Raw genomic sequence first — 17,951 nt, 5'->3', positions numbered from 1 at the left:
AGCACTGATCCCTGAGGCACACCGCTGGTCACAGGTCTCCAGTTTGAAAAACAATCCTCTCTAACCACCCTCTGGCTTCGGTCATCAAGCCAATTTTGTATCCATTTAGCTACCTCACCCTGGATCCCGTGAGATTTAACCTTATGCAACAACCTACCATGATCTGGAACTGCTGAGCTCAGTGTTAAGTACGTTAGGCTGCAAAGTGCCTAATCAAAAGCAGAGCTACACTTCCTCCAGCTTCCATTGAATGTCAATAGAAGTGAGAGTGAGTGACTGTGTGTGTATGTAGGAATGAGAATGAGTGACTGTGTGTGTGTAGGAATGAGAGTGAGTGACTGTGTGTGTGTACGAATGAGAGTGAGTGACTGTGTGTGTGTAGGAATGAGAGTGAGTGAGTGACTGTGTGTGTGTGTGTAGGAATGAGAGTGAGTGAGTGACTGTGTGTGTGTAGGAATGAGAGTGAGTGAGTGACTGTGTGTGTGTAGGAATGAGAGTGAGTGAGTGACTGTGTGTGTGTAGGAATGAGAGTGAGTGAGTGACTGTGTGCGTTGGGTAGTGAGAAGTGAGTGACTGTGTGTGTAGGAATGAGAGCAAGTGACGATGTGTGGAGGGGAGTGAGAGAGATTGAGAGACTAGGTAGAGGGGAGTGGGAGAATCTGAATGAGTGTGATAGGGGAGTGAGTCTGCCTCATGCCTATCTCAGGTTTCTGACTCACTCACTCACCCACACACATACACTGACCCTCTCACACTTACTTCTTTTAACTTAATTTATTGCCAGGACATTACTGTACTTCTGCTCAGCAATTATTTCTTTACAATTTTGACCTTTTTTTGAAAGTCAGCTTATTGTCGTGCCAAACTTTTATCTTTCTGAAATTTGCACATTGGCCCCTAGAGTCAGAAAAATATGCAAATGTGGCCCCCTGAATGAAGAGGTTGGAAAAGCCTGTTCTAAAGCAGTGTTTTCCAAAGTGGGGGTCATGACCCGTGGGTGAGTCATGGGATGTTGAAAAATTAGTTGCCAAAAATTATTCCCAAAGATTGCCTGAAGTCTTTTCCATTTTATCTTTGGGTAAATTCTTGCTGCAGTAGAGTGTACCACATGAGGCAAGATTAAACAGGTCAGTGCACCCTGTGGATGCGCTTGGCACCAAGCCTCTTGTATCTACGTGCACTTGGCACCAAGCATCCTGTCCGTACGTGCACTTGGCACGAAGCATCCTATATGTACATGAACTTTGCAACAAGCATCCTGTACGTACATGCTCTTAGCGCTAAGCATCCTGTATGTACATGCACTTGGCACCATGTGTCCTGTAAACCCATGCAGACATGGGGAGAACATGCAAACTCCACACAGACAGTCACCCAAGACTGGAATCGAATCCAGGTCCTTGGCGCTGTGAGGCAGCAGTGCTAACCACTGTGCCACCGTGCCATCCGTGGAGTCATAGAGTTTTACAGCACAGAAAGAAGCCTTTTGGCCTATTGTGTCTGCACCATCTTCAAATGTTTGACTTTGCATTTTTTCCACACGTTAAAGTCCCAAAGTGTTTCACGGGATTAATTAATTGTTTGTAAGTGTTTAGTTTGGGTGTCTCCGGACTGGCAGAGACAAGGGGTGGGACTTTCCAGCCGTGCTCACCCCGAAACCGGAAAATCCCGCCCGAGGTCAACAGACCTTTCCATAGTCCGCCCCTCACTCGCTACAATTCTCGTGGCAGGTGGAACGGGAAAATTCGCCCTAGGATGTGATGCCAGGCTGCCACCCATTGACGCGACCAAGTATTTAATTGTATAAATCTTATCCGATTTTCCTTCTCTTCAGCCCTGATGTAGGGTCATCCAGACTCGAAACACTGGCTCTATTCTCTCTCCACAGATGCTGTCAGACCTGCTAAGATTTTCCAGCATTTTCTGTTTTTGTTTCAGTTTCCAGCATCCACAGTAATTTTGCTTTTATTTAATTGTTTCAGTCCAGGCACTCTGAATTTTACGAGCTCGCTCGGGCGAGGCTCGGAAAATATTCCGCCCGAGGGATTCCGTTCTCGCCCGCCCCGACTCCCGGGCGGGCGAGGCGGTAAAATTCCGGCAATATGCATCTCTCGCTCTCTCGTGCGCGCGCGGCGCCGGCCGCCGCATTCCATTCGGCCTGTCGGGGGCGTGCCCCCCACGTGACCGCGGCTATTAGAGCGGCGCCGCGGGCACGCGCTGAGCTGACAGCTCAGGGGACCAGGCGGAGGAGCCGGGACTGCAGCAACATCTCTCACTAACAGCAGCAAACTCTCCAAAGTGCCAGACTGACCTGTGAGAGAGGGGGGGGGGAATTTTCATTTTAAATAAACACCCACACCTAAAGGCTGCCTGCCAAGCCCTCCAGTTTAAACATCATGATGTCCCAAATGAAAAGCAGCAGCAGCAGCACGATGAGCCATGTCCAGAGCCACACTGTGACCCAGGTAGAAGAGACGGTGCATTACAACCACCACAACTATGAGAGTGAGCTGGAGGAGTACATGATGCAGGAGGACGACTGGGACAGAGACCTGCTCCTGGACCCTGCCTGGGAGAAGCAGCAGAGAAAGGTCAGTGTCTTATTGTTCTGTTACCTAAGATAAATACTAAGTCACAACCAAGTCCTTTGGCAACTCCTACACGTGTGGAAACCAAAGTCCAAGTCCACGTTAGCAAAGTGAATTAAAGTAGATTCCAGTCCCATAAATAAAAAGTGACAAATTTTCATCATTATCAATAAAAGTTTGAGTACAAGAACTTAAAAGGAATTGGAAATAAGTGCAATTATTCTTTGACAAATGGGACAAACTGTGTATACTGGTCAGTGACTTGTTTCAGGAGTAAAATATTTATTTGTATCAAAGTTTTCTGATAAAGTTACAGTGATTAAACTGTCAATTAAGACCAATCTTTAGATTTGTACTGTTTTCAGCAGTTATAGCAAGACGCAATCACACTATAGAATGATTAAAGCAAAATACTGCGGATGCTGGAATCTGAAACAAAAACAGAAAATGCTGGAAAACCTCAGCAGGTCTGACAGCATCTGTGGAGAGAGAGTAGAGCCAACGTTTCGAGTCTGGATGACCCTTCGTCAGAGCCACACTATAGGTTGAATCTGATATCAGCATGTTCATATTGTTGCTCCGGTGTCCTGCATGGTATGGGATGTGCCAAGGAGTGTTTGAACAGCTGGTGACGTCTTTAGGATTAGAATGGATACGACGTCTAATAATAACTGCAGTCCACTGGGAATTCTCATCCCTCCTAATCCACAGTATTTAACCAGAATTATTTGCAGCAGTTGCTTTCTCCCGTTCAATTAAGGTTAATAGAAACTTGTGCCAAACACTCCTCTTCAAATGTTCTTTCATGCTTTAATTAGTTAAAAGTGACAGTGTTGGTCTTTGCTGGGTTGCAATGGCTCCAAAACCAGTCTCCCATCCATTGACTCTGTCTACACCTCCCACTGCCTCAGCAAAGCAGTCAGTATAATTAAGGACCCCACTCACCCTGGACATTCTCTCTTCCACCTTCTTCCGTCAGGAAAAAGATTGATAAGTCTGAGGTCACGTACCAACTGACTCAAGAACCTGCTGTCGTCAGACTTTTGAATGGACCTACCTTGCATTAAATTGATCTTTCTCGACACCTTAGCTATAACTGTAACACTACATTCTGCACTCTGTCATTTCCTTCTCTATGAATGATATGCTTTGTCCATATAGTGCGCAAGAAACAATACTTCTCACTGTATGCTAATACATGTGACAATAATAAATCAAATCAAACCAAATCAAAATCAAATGTCCCACAGGATTTAAAATCTTCAGCCTCCAAATTTACAAATCCCTCCATGGCTTCACCCGAGCTTGCCTCTGCAGCCTTCTACGTTCCTTCGCCTGGAACCTGACGTTGTGTTGCTAGACATCACTCATCGGTGAGAAAACCTTCTAGGATGTTTCTCCCACTGTCTGGAATTCATTCCCTAACACCTCTTTGGCTTCTGATTCAGAAAGAACAAGGCAACATTTGAAAGAGGGAGAGTTGGGAGAAAGGGAAAGTAATAGACTCCCTTCAGGTGCTTAATAAATCACTTCATATATCTGTTAAGTTTTTTTTTAGCAAGCAATGTATGAACCCTAAAAATAACACGAGCATAATGGGACAGATTTTTTTTTTGTTTCTGCACCTTGGGCTATTGGTAACAGAAATGTAACAATATGGGGCAGTTAGGAATGCCTGACCATAATGGAGCATAGTTTTATTTTGTGTTCATTTAAACAAACACATGGAGCATTTGCACAGGTTGAAGGAAAAGCAAAATCCTGCAGATGCTGGAAATCTGAAATAGAAACACAAATTGATGGCGTCAAAGCAAGGTGACTTCTAGCGAGCTGTCCCCAGCATACCCTCTAATGCCATCTTTTACTCTTGTTCTATGGTCTTGAAAATGAACTCTAAATCTTTTACATCCTGCACACTCTCCTTTCCTTCTCCCCTATGTACTCTATGAACGGTATTTTTTTGACTCTATAGCACGCAAGAAAAAATACTTTTCACTGTATCCCAAAACATGTGACAATAATAAATCAAGTCAAAGTATGCTGAGAATATTCTGCTGGTTGGGCAGCATCTGTGGAGAGAGAAACAGTTAACAAACGACCTTCAATGTTCCCCTCTCCACAGATGCTGTCTGGCCTGCTGAGCATTTCCAGCATTTTGTTTTTATTTTTGTTAAGGAATGTACTCTTAACAGCCTGCACAGTTTTCCTGTGCTTATTTTCCCAGATGATCATAGAATAATAGAATTCCTACAGAGCAGAAGGCCCATCAAGTTAGCACTGACTCTCTGAAAGTCATTTTACCCAGACACACACACCCCCCCCCCCCCCCTCCCCGCCCCTATTCCCGTAACCCTGTGCATTTACCTGGCTAATCTACATAACCTACACATCTTTGGACACCAAAGGCGAATTTAGCACGGCCAATGCACCTAACCTGCACATCTTTGGACTGTGGGAATAAACACGGGGAGAATATGCAAACTCCACACAGAGAGTCACCCAGGGCCGAAATTGAAACTGGGTCCCTGGCGCTGTGAGGCAACGGTGCTAACCATGTCACCCACAATAGGCATAGGAACATGGAAGTTTTCCCCATTAGCCATTGCATTCAGGGTGAAGAACTTTGTTTCTTTTTTATGTTTTTGTGTGTTCCTGGTGGTGATTAGAACAACTTGTTTAGTCCAATTTGTTGAAGAAAAAAGAAATCAAGGATTTTTCTGGCTGACTTGTCTCTTTCCTGATCAGTTCTATCTTTTACACAAAGCAAACCCCGTGGCTCAAACCTCCATTAGATATCTTAAATATATTAGGCTGACTTCAGCTGAAGGAAGTTCTCAATTGGTTTCAGAATCACATGAGAAGGTATCACACCAAACCAAATTTTCCTCTTCATCCCAATCATGCCCAGATCCTGATGAAAAGGATCCTTCAGCCCATCAGACCTATGTTGATTGCTTGATAAAGCTAACCAATTAGCCCCACCACCTTGCTCTTTCTCCATAGTCCAGACATATTTCAAGTATATATTCAAGTATGTATCTAATATGCTTTTGAAGTTACTATTGAATCTGCCTCCACCACAGTTTTATGCAGTGCTTTACAGATCATGATCGCTTGGTGTACTATTTAAAATAAAGTGTCTCCTCATCTCACTTCTTTTGGCAATTACCTTAAATCTATGTCCTCTGGTTGCTGACCTTTCTGCCACCAGAAATAGTCCCTCCTTCTTTATTTTATCAAAATCCTTCATGATTTGGCATGTTAGGTCAGTGCTTGGCTCCACCCTGCATCTGTTTCAAGTAATAGTCTGGAAAAGAAGACAAGTTGCCTGCACGAGGGAGGAAAAAGCAGATAAAAAGTCGCCCTGGGGTTTTCCCTCAACTCAACTGTGGCATTATTTGTCGAGGTCTTTTAGGTTGGCGGCGGTGTACAGGGGGCCTAAAAAGAGAAAGGATTTACAAAATAACATAAATCATAGATGCAGGCACAGATCCGTGCCAGTTTCAAGTTCCGATCAGGCACCGCACAGCTTGCTGGAGATAAGTGACCTTGCACCAGTTGTCGTTTACATACTGGTATTTTGGAGAGGAGCAGGGGAATTAATGACTCATTAGTAATGAATAACAGGGCATTTGAAAAAGATTTCATTGGTTACAACACAATTAAATGGAAAAATATTATGTGGTGGAAGCACTTATTTTCACTCTGCCGCAGAACTCAAGGCAGTGTTTTATGCGTTCTCCTTGTGGCACATTTTAGTGAAAAAGATAAACACTTTCAGAATTAAGCGTCATTCTATATCAATTGTTAGATTCCAGCTCACATTCTGAGTTGAATGTTACCCATATTTACAATGAAAGGAGAAATGCTTTTGTACGTATCTATTTACACTTTAGTATAATGTAGCATAGACTTAACAAATTGGCATTCCTGATGTGAAGCTTTGCATCCCAAAGGACATAGCAGGAATGTTCAGACATTGAGATCAGTGAGCCTTGCAGGGTTTTCTGCCTACTAATTAAAAAAAAGCGATTTATATCCGAGGCAAATTGGTTTGTCCCAATTTTCGTCCTACTTGTGTCGATTCTGGTGGAGGTAGGTGGAGTCTGAAAGACGTGCTGGTTAGGTGCATTGGCCATGTTAAATTCTCCCTCAGTGTAACCCAACAGGTGCTGGACTGTGGCGACTGGGGGATTTTCACAGTAACTTTCAGGCAGTGTTAATGTAAGCCTACTTGTGACTAATAAATAAACTAACTAAAAGATAGGCAACATATAGATTTTGTGCTGCCAATTCATTTACCAGATAGTAGCATTGACCGGGTGACCCGAACATTCCTGGTTACCTTTGTGTGCTGCTGGCTGCCTCAATCCACCGCAGTGAGCTGTGCAGTGATTTGCTGATGACATATGGTGCAGCCAGCCTTCTGTTCCTAAAGGCAGTCTGTCCCACTTGCATGAAAGCTGCACTGAGTTGCAAGAGGCCACTGCAAACTGCTATTGCTGTCATTCTAAAAAAGGAAAATTGAACACCAGCGTAGAAGGGGAACTCCAGGATCGTGGATGCAGTGCTGAAGGCCATAGTGATGGAGGTTGACAGGAGGCGAAACGCCATCATTCCTTGGAAGACCAAAAAACCCTCAAAGACCACCTTCAGAAAGGATTGGGAGGAGGTGGCTAAGAAAGTCAACTTCCAGCATCTGGACTCAAGGACCTGGCAACAGTGGCACAAGACTTCTAATGACCTCACATGGAGGGTCAGGCCATTGAATGCATCTTCACAAGACCTCCTATGCATCACAAGCCTCTTGTGCTGCTCAATGCATCGCAACCCTATCACTCACCTAGCACTCCTTAGAACTCTGTACTCAGTCCTAACACCAAGGCATGCTAAAACATACCTACCATTGTTCTCAGCTTCACTACAACCTTTCACTTCCACGTACTCCAACTAGACACACTGTCAACATTCTTCTCACTTGCTTGCAGGATTACAGAAGGGGAAGGAACAGAACCCTGGTGGACTTGGATACCTGAGTCCTGTGGAGATGGTGGCACTTTGTGTCTTGAAACTATCTGTGATAGAATCCATCTCATCTGACATTGCTAAGAATATTAAGAATGATGGTATTTTCCCACCTTATGCGTCTTCTTAAACCCAGCTGACTCTCGTCCTGCTATCTGGCATGATGGGCAAACTGCTGATGGTGTGGTCATGGATCTTTTGCTTTCCATCTCACCCCTTTCTTCAAACCAACCTTTCCCTTCTGATTTTCTGTTCAGACACCCAGGAACTGCTGCCTGCCCAGCCTCAGCAGTTCCAGGAAGAGGAAAGAAAGCAAAAGCATAGCATTGGTGAACGATCATTGGATCTGACACTCACAGTCACCAGCTTAAATATCCACAAGGCATGTTCCTTAAAGACTAGCATGAAGTTGGAAGCTGCAAGTATCCGGGTGGCACAGTGGTTAGCACTGCTGCCTAACAGCGCCAGGGACCCAGGTGACTGTGTGGAGTTTGCACATTCTCCTCACGTCTGCGTGGGTTTCCTCCGGGTGCTCCATTTTTTTCCCACAGTCCAAAGATGTGCGGGATAGGTTTATTGCCCATGTTAAATTGACCCAGAGTGTCGGGAATAGCAGGGTAAATATGTGGGGTTAAGGGGATAGGGCCTGGGTGGGATTGTGTTGTTGCAGACTTGATGGGCCGAATGGCCTGCTCCTGCACTGTAGGGATTCTATGATTTTATTCTATGAGTCACCAATAGGCTACTGCTGTGCCAGGACTAAAGAATGTTTTCTGTGTTTGCTCACTTGAGGATAAGGTCACAGACAAGTGTTGCTGCAGGGGCCTCCGATAAGGACCTTGATGAGCTGACATTACAAGAGAGCACTGATGGACTTGCGTATTAAGTTGCTGGGTGCATTGGCTGGCCTCCAGAAATATGCCAGCTTGTGTAAATATTCCAGAGTGACTTTGGAGGTCGAGTGAGTTCCTGGATTTGGCAGGGTGTGTTGCTGCATCTTTACAGGAACAGCAAAGGATTAGGTGACCTAACCACACTCAGGCTGCAATGGGCATGGGTATGAGATCCTGTTAGTTCCCCAGAATGTGAAGAATTTAAATGTATAGTCACTGTTCTGCATCCAACTACTTCTGCACACAGGAAGTGAGCCTGAAAGAGTGGGCTGTGTGCAGGGGGAGAAGGGATTAGGAAAAGAAGAGGCGAGCAGAACTGCACAGTCAAGAATAAGATGGAAATTGGGACTGGGCAAGAATAAGGGGAGAATAAGACGTACTACCATCCATCAGAATGACTGGCTAAAAGCCCCCTATTCGCTGTCCACTTCCAAACAATAACCTAACTTTCTAGTCATGTATGAGAATAGGTGAAGTAGATTTGACAGTATTGTGTTATTCACAGGTAGTTGTCTGCTGATTATCACTAAATTTTAGAATAATTATTCAATGAGCATAGATATGATGACAAGTCCACTGCACTGAATATACTCTCCACTGATACCTGCTGTAGGGGGAATTAAACCTCCCCCTTAAGTTCTTTCTATTCCCTCTTTGTTTGCCAATGCAGAAACAACTCAACCCCAATTCAACACATCACTATTCGTAGACCATTCAAAGAACAAAAAACAAAGAAAATTACAGCACAGGAACAGGCCCTTCGGCCCTCCAAGCCTGCACCAACCATGCTGCCCAACTTAACTAAAACCCCTTACCCTTCTGGGGACCATATCCCTCTATTCCCATCCTATTCATGTATTTGTCAAGACACCCCTTAAAAGTCACTACCGTATCCGCTTCCACTACCTCCCCCGCCAACGAGTTCCCACTACTCTCTGTGTAAAAAATCTGCCTCGTACATCTCCTTTAAACCTTGCCTTTCGCACCTTAAACCTATGCCCCCTATTAATTGACTCTTCCACCCTGGGAAAAAGCTTCTGACTATCCACTCTGTCCATGCCTCTCATAATCTTGTAGACTTTTATCAGGTCTCCCTTCAACCTCCGTCGCTCCAGTGAGAACAAACCAAGCTTCTCCAACCTCTCCTCAGAGCTAATGCCCTCCATACCAGGCAACATCCTGGTAAATCTTTTCTGTATCCTCTCCAAAGCTTCCACATCCTTCTGGTAGTGTGGCGACCAGAATTGAACACTATATTCCAAGTGCGGCCTAACTAAGGTTCTATAAAGCTGCAACATGACTTGCCAATTTTTAAACTCAATACCCCAGCCGATGAAGGCAAGCATGCCATATGCCTTCTTGACTACCTTCTCCACCTGCATTGCCACTTTCAGTGACCTGTGTACCTGTACACCCAGATCCCTTTGCCTATCAATACTCCTAAGGGTTCTGCTATTTACTGTATATTTCCTATCTGTATTAGATCTTCCAAAATGCATTATCTCACATTTGTCCGGATTAAACTCCATCTGCCATCTCTCCGCCTAAGTCTCCAACTGATCTATATCCTGCTGTATCCTCTGATGGTCCTCATCACTATCCACAAATCCACCAATCTTTGTGTCGTCCGCAAACTTACTAATCAATCCAGTTACATTTTCCTCCAAATCATTTCTATATATTACAGACAGCAAAGGTCCCAGCACTGATCCCTGAGGAACACCACTTGTCACAGCCCTCCATTCAGAAATGCACTCTTCCATTCAGCTCCATGTATCCATCATCCACTCAGTGAGATTGTGGCTGATCTATGTCCCAACTCCATATTCCTTGGCTAGCAAAAATCTACCAATAAACTACTTGATTTTGATTTGATTTATTGTTGTCACATAGAACAAAGAACAAAAGAACAAACATGTATTAGTATATAGTGAAAAGTATTGTTTCTTGCACGCTATATAGGTAAAGCATACCGTTCATAGAGAAGGAAATGAGAGAGTGTAGAATGTAGTGTTACAGTCATAGCTAGGGTGTAGAGAAAGGTCAACATAGTGCGAGGTAGGTCCATTCAAAAGTTTGATGGCAGCAGGGAAGAAGCTGTTCTTGAGTCAGTTGGTCTGTGACGTCAGACTTTTGTATCTTTTTCCCAACGGAAGAAGGTGGAAGAGGGTATGTCCGGGGTGCGTGGGGTCCTTAATTATGCTGGCTGCTTTGCCGGGGCAGCAGGTAGTGTAGATGGAGTCAATGGATGGGAGGCTGGTTTGCGTGATGGACTGGGCTTCGTTCACAACCTTTTGTAGTTCCTTGCGGTCTTGGGCAGTGCAGGAGCCATACCAAGCTGTGATACAATCAGAAAGAATGCTTTCTATGGTGCATCTGTAAAAGGAGAAGGCCTTGGGAATTCAGCTGCTTGATTTACCGACATGCAATCAAGTTCAATAAAAAGGGGGAATGTTCAAGGTAAACTCGTCACAACAGCAATTAACTGCAATGATAAAACCAACCAAAGTAATTGATGCTCCTCTGGCACACATCACTGAAGTGAAAGACAGCAGATAAAACTGAGTACTTGATGTTTTTTCTAAATATACACATTTGTTCACTGCTAAAAAATACTTTTTTTAACATTTTTATAATCAGAATTAAAATTATTAATTGAGATGTGAGTTGCTGTCTTTCGGATGGGTCGTTAAACTGAGGCCTTATCTGCCCTCTCGGGGAGACATGAAATCTTATGGTGCTATTCAAAGAAGAGCAAGGAAATGTTGCCCAAGACAACATTTAGCACTAACCAGCATCACAAGAAAAAGTGATCTGGTCTTGATCTCATTGCTATTTATGCTCAGAGTGCAAACCCGAATCCATTTCTTTGCTTGCTCCAAAAACCAAATTCAAATTGAATCCAATTCATGGGCCCCACAAGAGAGATGAACAAGATCCAAGCTGACAAGATAAGGCATCTTGGGTTTGATCCGACGCTTGATCTTAGCCAAAAGGCCGAGAAGCTATAGAAGGTGTGTTTACCTATTCTACTTAATTACCTCTATGATTCAGGTTACAGCTTGCACTGTGCAGTAATAAAGACAACCAATTACACCTCGTTAAGGTGCAATTAGTTTGCATACTTGATACACTCTAAATGGAAAGGGATTTATTGAAGCATTGACTCCTGCCTCGAGAAGTGAAACAGTTCATGTGCAAGCGTATTGGAATCTGGAGTTCCGAAGAAAACTCATTGATCTGAAATGTTAATTTTGTTCCTCCTCGGATGCTGCCAGATCTGCTGAAGAAGTCATAGGGACTCTAAATAATGGGTGGGATTTTATGGTCTCACTCGTCCCGAAATCATAAAATCTCACCTGAGGTCAACAGACCTTTCCATGGTCCGCCCCCTCGCCTGCTCCGATTCCCGTGGTGGGCGGGGCAGTAAAATTCCGGCCGTTAACTCCGTTTCTCTCTCCACCGATACTGCCAGACCGGCTGAGTTTATTCAGCATTTTCTGTTTTTATTACTGTTGTGCATTTCCAGCATTTTCTGCTTTTATTATAGTGGAATTTTGGTAAATTCAATGATATGCGTAGGCAACAATGTCGTTTGTAACTAAACCTGTACAAATTGTGCAATGTGTATTGCAGGCAAATTGTGTAAGCACAAACATGTATAACATAGCGGTGGAGATGGTTCATGTTCTGTGATATTATCTCCAAATATGGGGTCAGGTTCCATTCCTATGCTAACAACTCTCTGTTCCAGCTGTGCAACATCTCTCAATCCCTACAATGTCTTGTATATGCTCTTATTCTTTACACTGAACGGATTGCTGTCATTGTCCTCACCACAACTCTGTATCCTTCTCCTCAATTCCATCCCACTCCCGAACATTGTCTTGGGTTGAACCAGTTTGGTTGCAATCTTGGCATCCCACTCAACTATGAGTTGTGCTTACAATCCCATATTTTCTCCATCAGAAAATTCCATCTCCAAAATGTCACCCACCTCCAACAATAATATTTCTGTGAACTTCTCTCAACTTTAACACCTACAGATTCAACTATTCCATTGCTTTACTGACCAACTTCCCATTGTGTACACAACTCTTACAACATCAGCTCATCCAATACTCTGCTGCCTGTGTTTTATCATAGCCCAGGACCCACTTGCATGTCATTTCTGTCCACGCCACACCTGCAATAGGTAGCAGTCCCCCATTGACTCCATAATTAAAATTCTCATGCCCATGTTTGAATCCAGGTTCTATCTTTGTATCTTCCTCCAGTTCTCCCACCCCACAGCCCCTGTCAAATTTTCCTTCAGCCACCTAGACTCAATGTTCAGGAATTTCCACCCCAAAACCTTCCTCCCCTCTACCTTGAAGCTCCTCCTCGAAGCCCACCTCTCATCATCACTGAAGGGTTTGTCGGCATGTGTTGGTCAAGTTTGGTGACTTCTGTGAAGATCCCTTTAGACTGGACTATACTCGAGATTGAACGATATAGAAATGTTCATTGGGTGGGATAGTGGCATGCTGTGTTAAGGCAGCAACATGCAGTGCTTGATAGATGAAACTGCATTTCAACACAGTTCCATTTCAACACATTGAGTTCCTAATAGCAGCCAAACATTGTGGGAAAGTGTTGGGAAGAGGCGAAGCATAGCGCAGAGATAAAAATCAGGAGCTGGCTTGACCATGCAACTCTATATAATTCTTGAGGTTCAGCAAAAGTGGTAGTAATGGCCTTGGAACACATCCCTCCCTCAGAGGGGTGAAATTCAATAAAGGAGAAATGGAGGTTGCTAATAATCATATAAGGGGTGGCACAGTGGTTAGCACTGCTGCCTCACAGGGATCCAGGTTTGATTCCTGGCTTGAGTCACTGTCTGTGTGGAGTTTGCCCGTTCTCCCCGTGCCTGCGTGGATTTCTTCTGGGTGCTCTGGATTCCTTCTGCAGTCTGAAAGACGTGCTGGTTAGATATGTTGACCTGAACAGTGCCAGAGTGTGGCAACTAGGGGAAGTTCACAGTAACTTCATTGCAGTGGTAATGTAAGCCTTACTTGTGACTAATAAATTAACTTTAATCTCAGAATCACTACAGTGCAGAAGGAGGCCATTCGGCCCATTAAGCCTGCAGCGACAAAATCCCACCCAAGCTCTATCCCTGTAACTCCATGTATTTTCTCTGCTAGTCCCCTTGACACCTAAGGGGCAATTTAGTATGGCCAGTCAACCTAACCCGCACATCTTTGGACTGTGGGAGAGAATTGGAGCACCCGGAGGAAACTCACGCAGACACGGGGAGGATGTGCAAATTCCACACAGTCATCCAAGGCCGGAATTGAACCTGGGTCCCTGGCACTGTGAGGCAGTAGTGCTAACCACTGTGCCACTGTGCTGCCCAGCCATTCCAGTATGGTGGAATATTACAGAATTCCAGCCTGTGTGGAGTTTGCATGTTCTCTCCGTGTCTGCGTGCTTTTCCTCTGGGTGTTCCGGTTTCACTCAGTTGTGTACCTTTTTGAGAAGTAGCAATATATTCTTTCAAAAAATATCCAGTGTGTGGGAGTGGGAAAGGGAATTTCTGTTCTCCCTGGCTCTACCCAAAAAAAAATTTCTGGGTGACCTCCGTGCAACAGGTGACATGGTGGCGCAGTGGTTAGCACTGCTGCCTCACAGCGTCAGGGACCCGGGTTCGAATTCCAGCCTGTCTGTGTGGAGTTTGCACGTTCTCTCCATGTCTGCGTGGGTTTCCTCTGGGTACTCCGGTTTCCTCCCTGATGTAAGATTTGCGGGTTAGGTGGATTGGCCATGCCAAATTGCCCCTTCGTGTCCCAAGATGTGCAGGTTAGGGAACTCGCAGTTGTCTGTATTGTATTTAAACTGGAAGTGATTATGAACTTTATTGTTGCCGGAGTAGTTCTGAGAGGAAAATGATTTATCAGTCCCCTGACATTGAGCACTCCTCTTTACATTTTCATCCAGTATTGTTCTCCAATAAGTAGTGGGCAGAAACAGAAATAAATAACAGTTCTTTAGACCTGTGGGGGGGGAATAATTTTTTGGAAATTCATTCACGGGACATGGACGTCGCTGGCTGGCCAGCATTTGTTGCCCATCCCTAGTTGCTCTTGGAGGGCATTGCTGTGGCTCTGGAGTCACATGTAGGCCAGACCTGGTAAGGACAGCAGATTTCCTTCCCTAAAGGACATTAGTGAACCAGGTGGGTTTTTCCGACAATCGACAATGGTTTCATGGTCTGTCATCAGTAGATCCGTGATCCCAGATAGTTTTGATTGAAACTATCTGGGATCTGCCGTGGCGGAATTCGAACCCAGGTTCCCAGAACATTAGCTGAGTTATTGGATTAATACTCCAGTGATAATACCACTAGGCTTTCGCCTCCCCTCAAAATGAATGGATTTCCGCTGCCCCTAAAAATAAAAAACAAATTGGATGGTTTATATTTCCGAATGCAGCTGATGACGAGAGAACAATACATTTGCTCGTTGGTTCTAATTGCTGTGGGTATCTGAAATCGGAACTGATTCCAGTTCCCAGGACTAACATGGTGAAAATATCATAAAATTGTGGACTGCCAGCACAGGATTTGGAACATGCGCCTCGAAGCTTTGTAAGTAAAGCAAGCTCGAAATACTGATTCTACCTGTCATCACCTATAGTGTTGTTATGTGGATGACCGCATCATAGAAGCACTGTGCTACTTTACAACTGGGAGAAAGAATGTGCTACTGGTTTCCTCGAAATGCAACAGTTGGCATTGTTGGCGGACTGGCACTTGTATCTACACACAACCTTGACATTTAATAGCCAGAGTTGCTTGATAATTTTAGAAACAATGATCGTGGCTTGCTTTAAAAAGACAAGCTTTGACATTGATGCCCCTGACACATATCATTGAAGTATGGATGGGTCAATTTCCTTTAATAATCCGAAATGACCTTATGTAAAGTAGTTTTATTCCATGGAAAGTTTGCCACATATTTTCAGTATGTTTTTGTAATATGTCTGCGGAGGCAGATGTCCCTTCACCAAAATCCCTTTATTTACAAGCTCTAATAGCAGTACACAGGGTGCCATCAGTCAGCACTCTATCTCCGGGGGTGTCAGAGGAACTCCCAATTAAGTACAAGGCAAAGACTCCCTGATTGGCCCATCAATTGGATCCTTAATCAGGGAGTTCATACTCCAATAGGCCAACCTCAGTGGCCTGATTGAAGTCATTACAGTTTATTAACCATGGTGGTACCTGGGACCCTAGACACACTCTGTGCCCCAGAACAATTGTGAGTCCTGGCACACTTCATTACTGGCTGCTGGAAATTGCAGTCATGTGTATGCTAGGCTTAGGACAGCACCAGGCCTAGCATAGAATTGGGTGCAAGTGCAACTGCCCCTTTCCTCTGAAATCAACAGCTTGCGAATACTTAGGTTTACATTTTTCTCTCCCGTCCTGTGCTAAACTTGTTTGGGATGGTGGCAAAAAGCTTATTTCTTTCATGAGCTCATCCAATTCCCTTTTGGAATCTTTGATTGTCGGCAGCAATGGCTGCAGCCGTGGCTACAGTGCTCCCCACTGAAAGCAACACCCTCCCCTTTATCTGGGGCTAGCAACAATGGCACTGCCAAGATTCGTGAACTGTTGTGACCCACTGACCGGCCAACAGCTCCGGGAGGTGGGCCACGCGATCTATTGGAAGGTGGCCCCAGTGTCGGGACTTCATCAGAACTGATAAAATTCAGCCTGCCATTTTTACCTACTCTTTAAATGATTTGCCAATTCCTTTTTGTTTTGAACCAATGTTTGGAGAGTTACCGACTGCTGCTAATCAAATGTAAAAAGTATTTACACCACACTTTTATCTAAAGTTGCGCATTTAATAACTTATGAGAATATTGATTTTACAATTGTTCAACATGATGGTGCAGGACAATTATTTTAGGATAAATTAAGCTATAGTATTCACTGTTGAAAAACAGGTTCAGTCCCATGAATAAATTGTTGTACGATTGGGTAAAAGAGCACAGGGGCCAAATTGATCTTCAGCAGTGGGGCAAAGTGGGCAGTAGTGAATTGACACCTCGTTTTATATTCTACCTGACATGGATTCCATAATCCAACTGACCATGTCTATCTTCTCAGTGTCTCTGGATGAATTGGAGATCTAATGATTGCCATCTTAATCTAATCCACCATTATATGTCACATGTCGCCTCCCCAAAAGACTCCATCGTCTTTGACAGAGTTAGACATGTAATAGGCTTTGAGCAAAAGAAAGGGAGGAAGGTGGGGAAGGAGAACTACAGGGAAGGTCTGCAATAGGATGGAAGGCAGCAGTGTTTGAATGTCAAAAGGGTTGGTGGTGGAAGGGCTTCGCTAATAATGTCCATTTTGTTTATAATATCTTTATATCACTTTTAACCAATTCAGGATTTACCCCCTTCCTCTTTTGTACACACTGAGACAAAGTACTTGTTAGGTAGCCCTGCCAATTTCCACTTAACTGACTCTTGGGTTATACCTCATGTTAACCTTGACTCAGTTGGTAGCAATCTTGCCTCCGAGTTAGAAGGTTGTAGGTTTGAATACCGCTCCAGCGATTTGAGCACATAATCCAGGCTAATGCTTTCGTGCAATACTGAGTGATTGCTACACTGGGAGGTGCTGTCTTTCAGATAAAACATTAAATCAAATCCCTGTTTTATAGAACATAGAACATAGAAAGCCACAGCACAAACAGGCCCTTCGGCCCACAAGTTGCGCCGATCACATCCCCACCTCTAGGCCTATCTATAGCCCTCAATCCCATTAAATCCCATGTACTCATCCAGAAGTCTCTTAAAAGACCCCAACGAGTTTGCCTCCACCACCACCGACGTCAGCCGATTCCACTCACCCACCACCCTCTGAGTGAAAAACTTACCCCTGACATCTCCTCTGTACCTACCCCCCAGCACCTTAAACCTGTGTCCTCTCGTAGCAACCATTTCAGCCCTTGGAAATAGCCTCTGAGAGTCTACCCTATCCAGACCTCTCAACATCTTGTAAACCTCTATCAGGTCACCTCTCATCCTTCGTCTCTCCAGGGAGAAGAGACCAAGCTCCCTCAACCTATCCTCATAAGGCATGCCCCCCAATCCAGGCAACATCCTTGTAAATCTCCTCTGCACCCTTTCAATGGCTTCAACATCTTTCCTGTAATGAGGTGACCAGAACTGCGCGCAGTACTCCAAGTGGGGTCTAACCAGGGTCCTATAAAGCTGCAGCATTATCTCCCGACTCCTAAACTCAATCCCTCGATTAATGAAGGCCAGTACGCCGTACGCCTTCTTGACCGCATCCTCCACCTGCGAGGCCGATTTAAGAGTCCTATGGACCCGGACCCCAAGGTCCTTCTGATCCTCTACACTGCTAAGAATGGTACCCTTC

At 44.5% G+C, this 17,951-nt stretch overlaps 1 protein-coding gene across 1 annotated transcript in view; it reads left to right on the top strand.

The window, feature by feature from the left end:
- Positions 1 to 2,232: 2,232 nt before the first annotated feature.
- Positions 2,233 to 17,951, top strand: part of LOC144504381 (alpha-actinin-2-like) — a 97,892-nt gene continuing 82,173 nt past the window's right edge. Inside the window, exon 1 of the mRNA XM_078229596.1 lies at positions 2,233 to 2,591. Within this exon, the coding sequence (XP_078085722.1) occupies positions 2,397 to 2,591 (195 nt within the window). The 5' untranslated portion in view covers positions 2,233 to 2,396. The remainder of the gene's footprint in view (positions 2,592 to 17,951) is intronic.

Source organism: Mustelus asterias, chromosome 15, assembly GCF_964213995.1.
Source record: "Mustelus asterias chromosome 15, sMusAst1.hap1.1, whole genome shotgun sequence".
NCBI lineage: Eukaryota > Metazoa > Chordata > Chondrichthyes > Carcharhiniformes > Triakidae > Mustelus > Mustelus asterias.
Note: the sequence above shows the minus strand (reverse complement) of the source record. Positions and strands in the feature narration are given on the sequence as shown.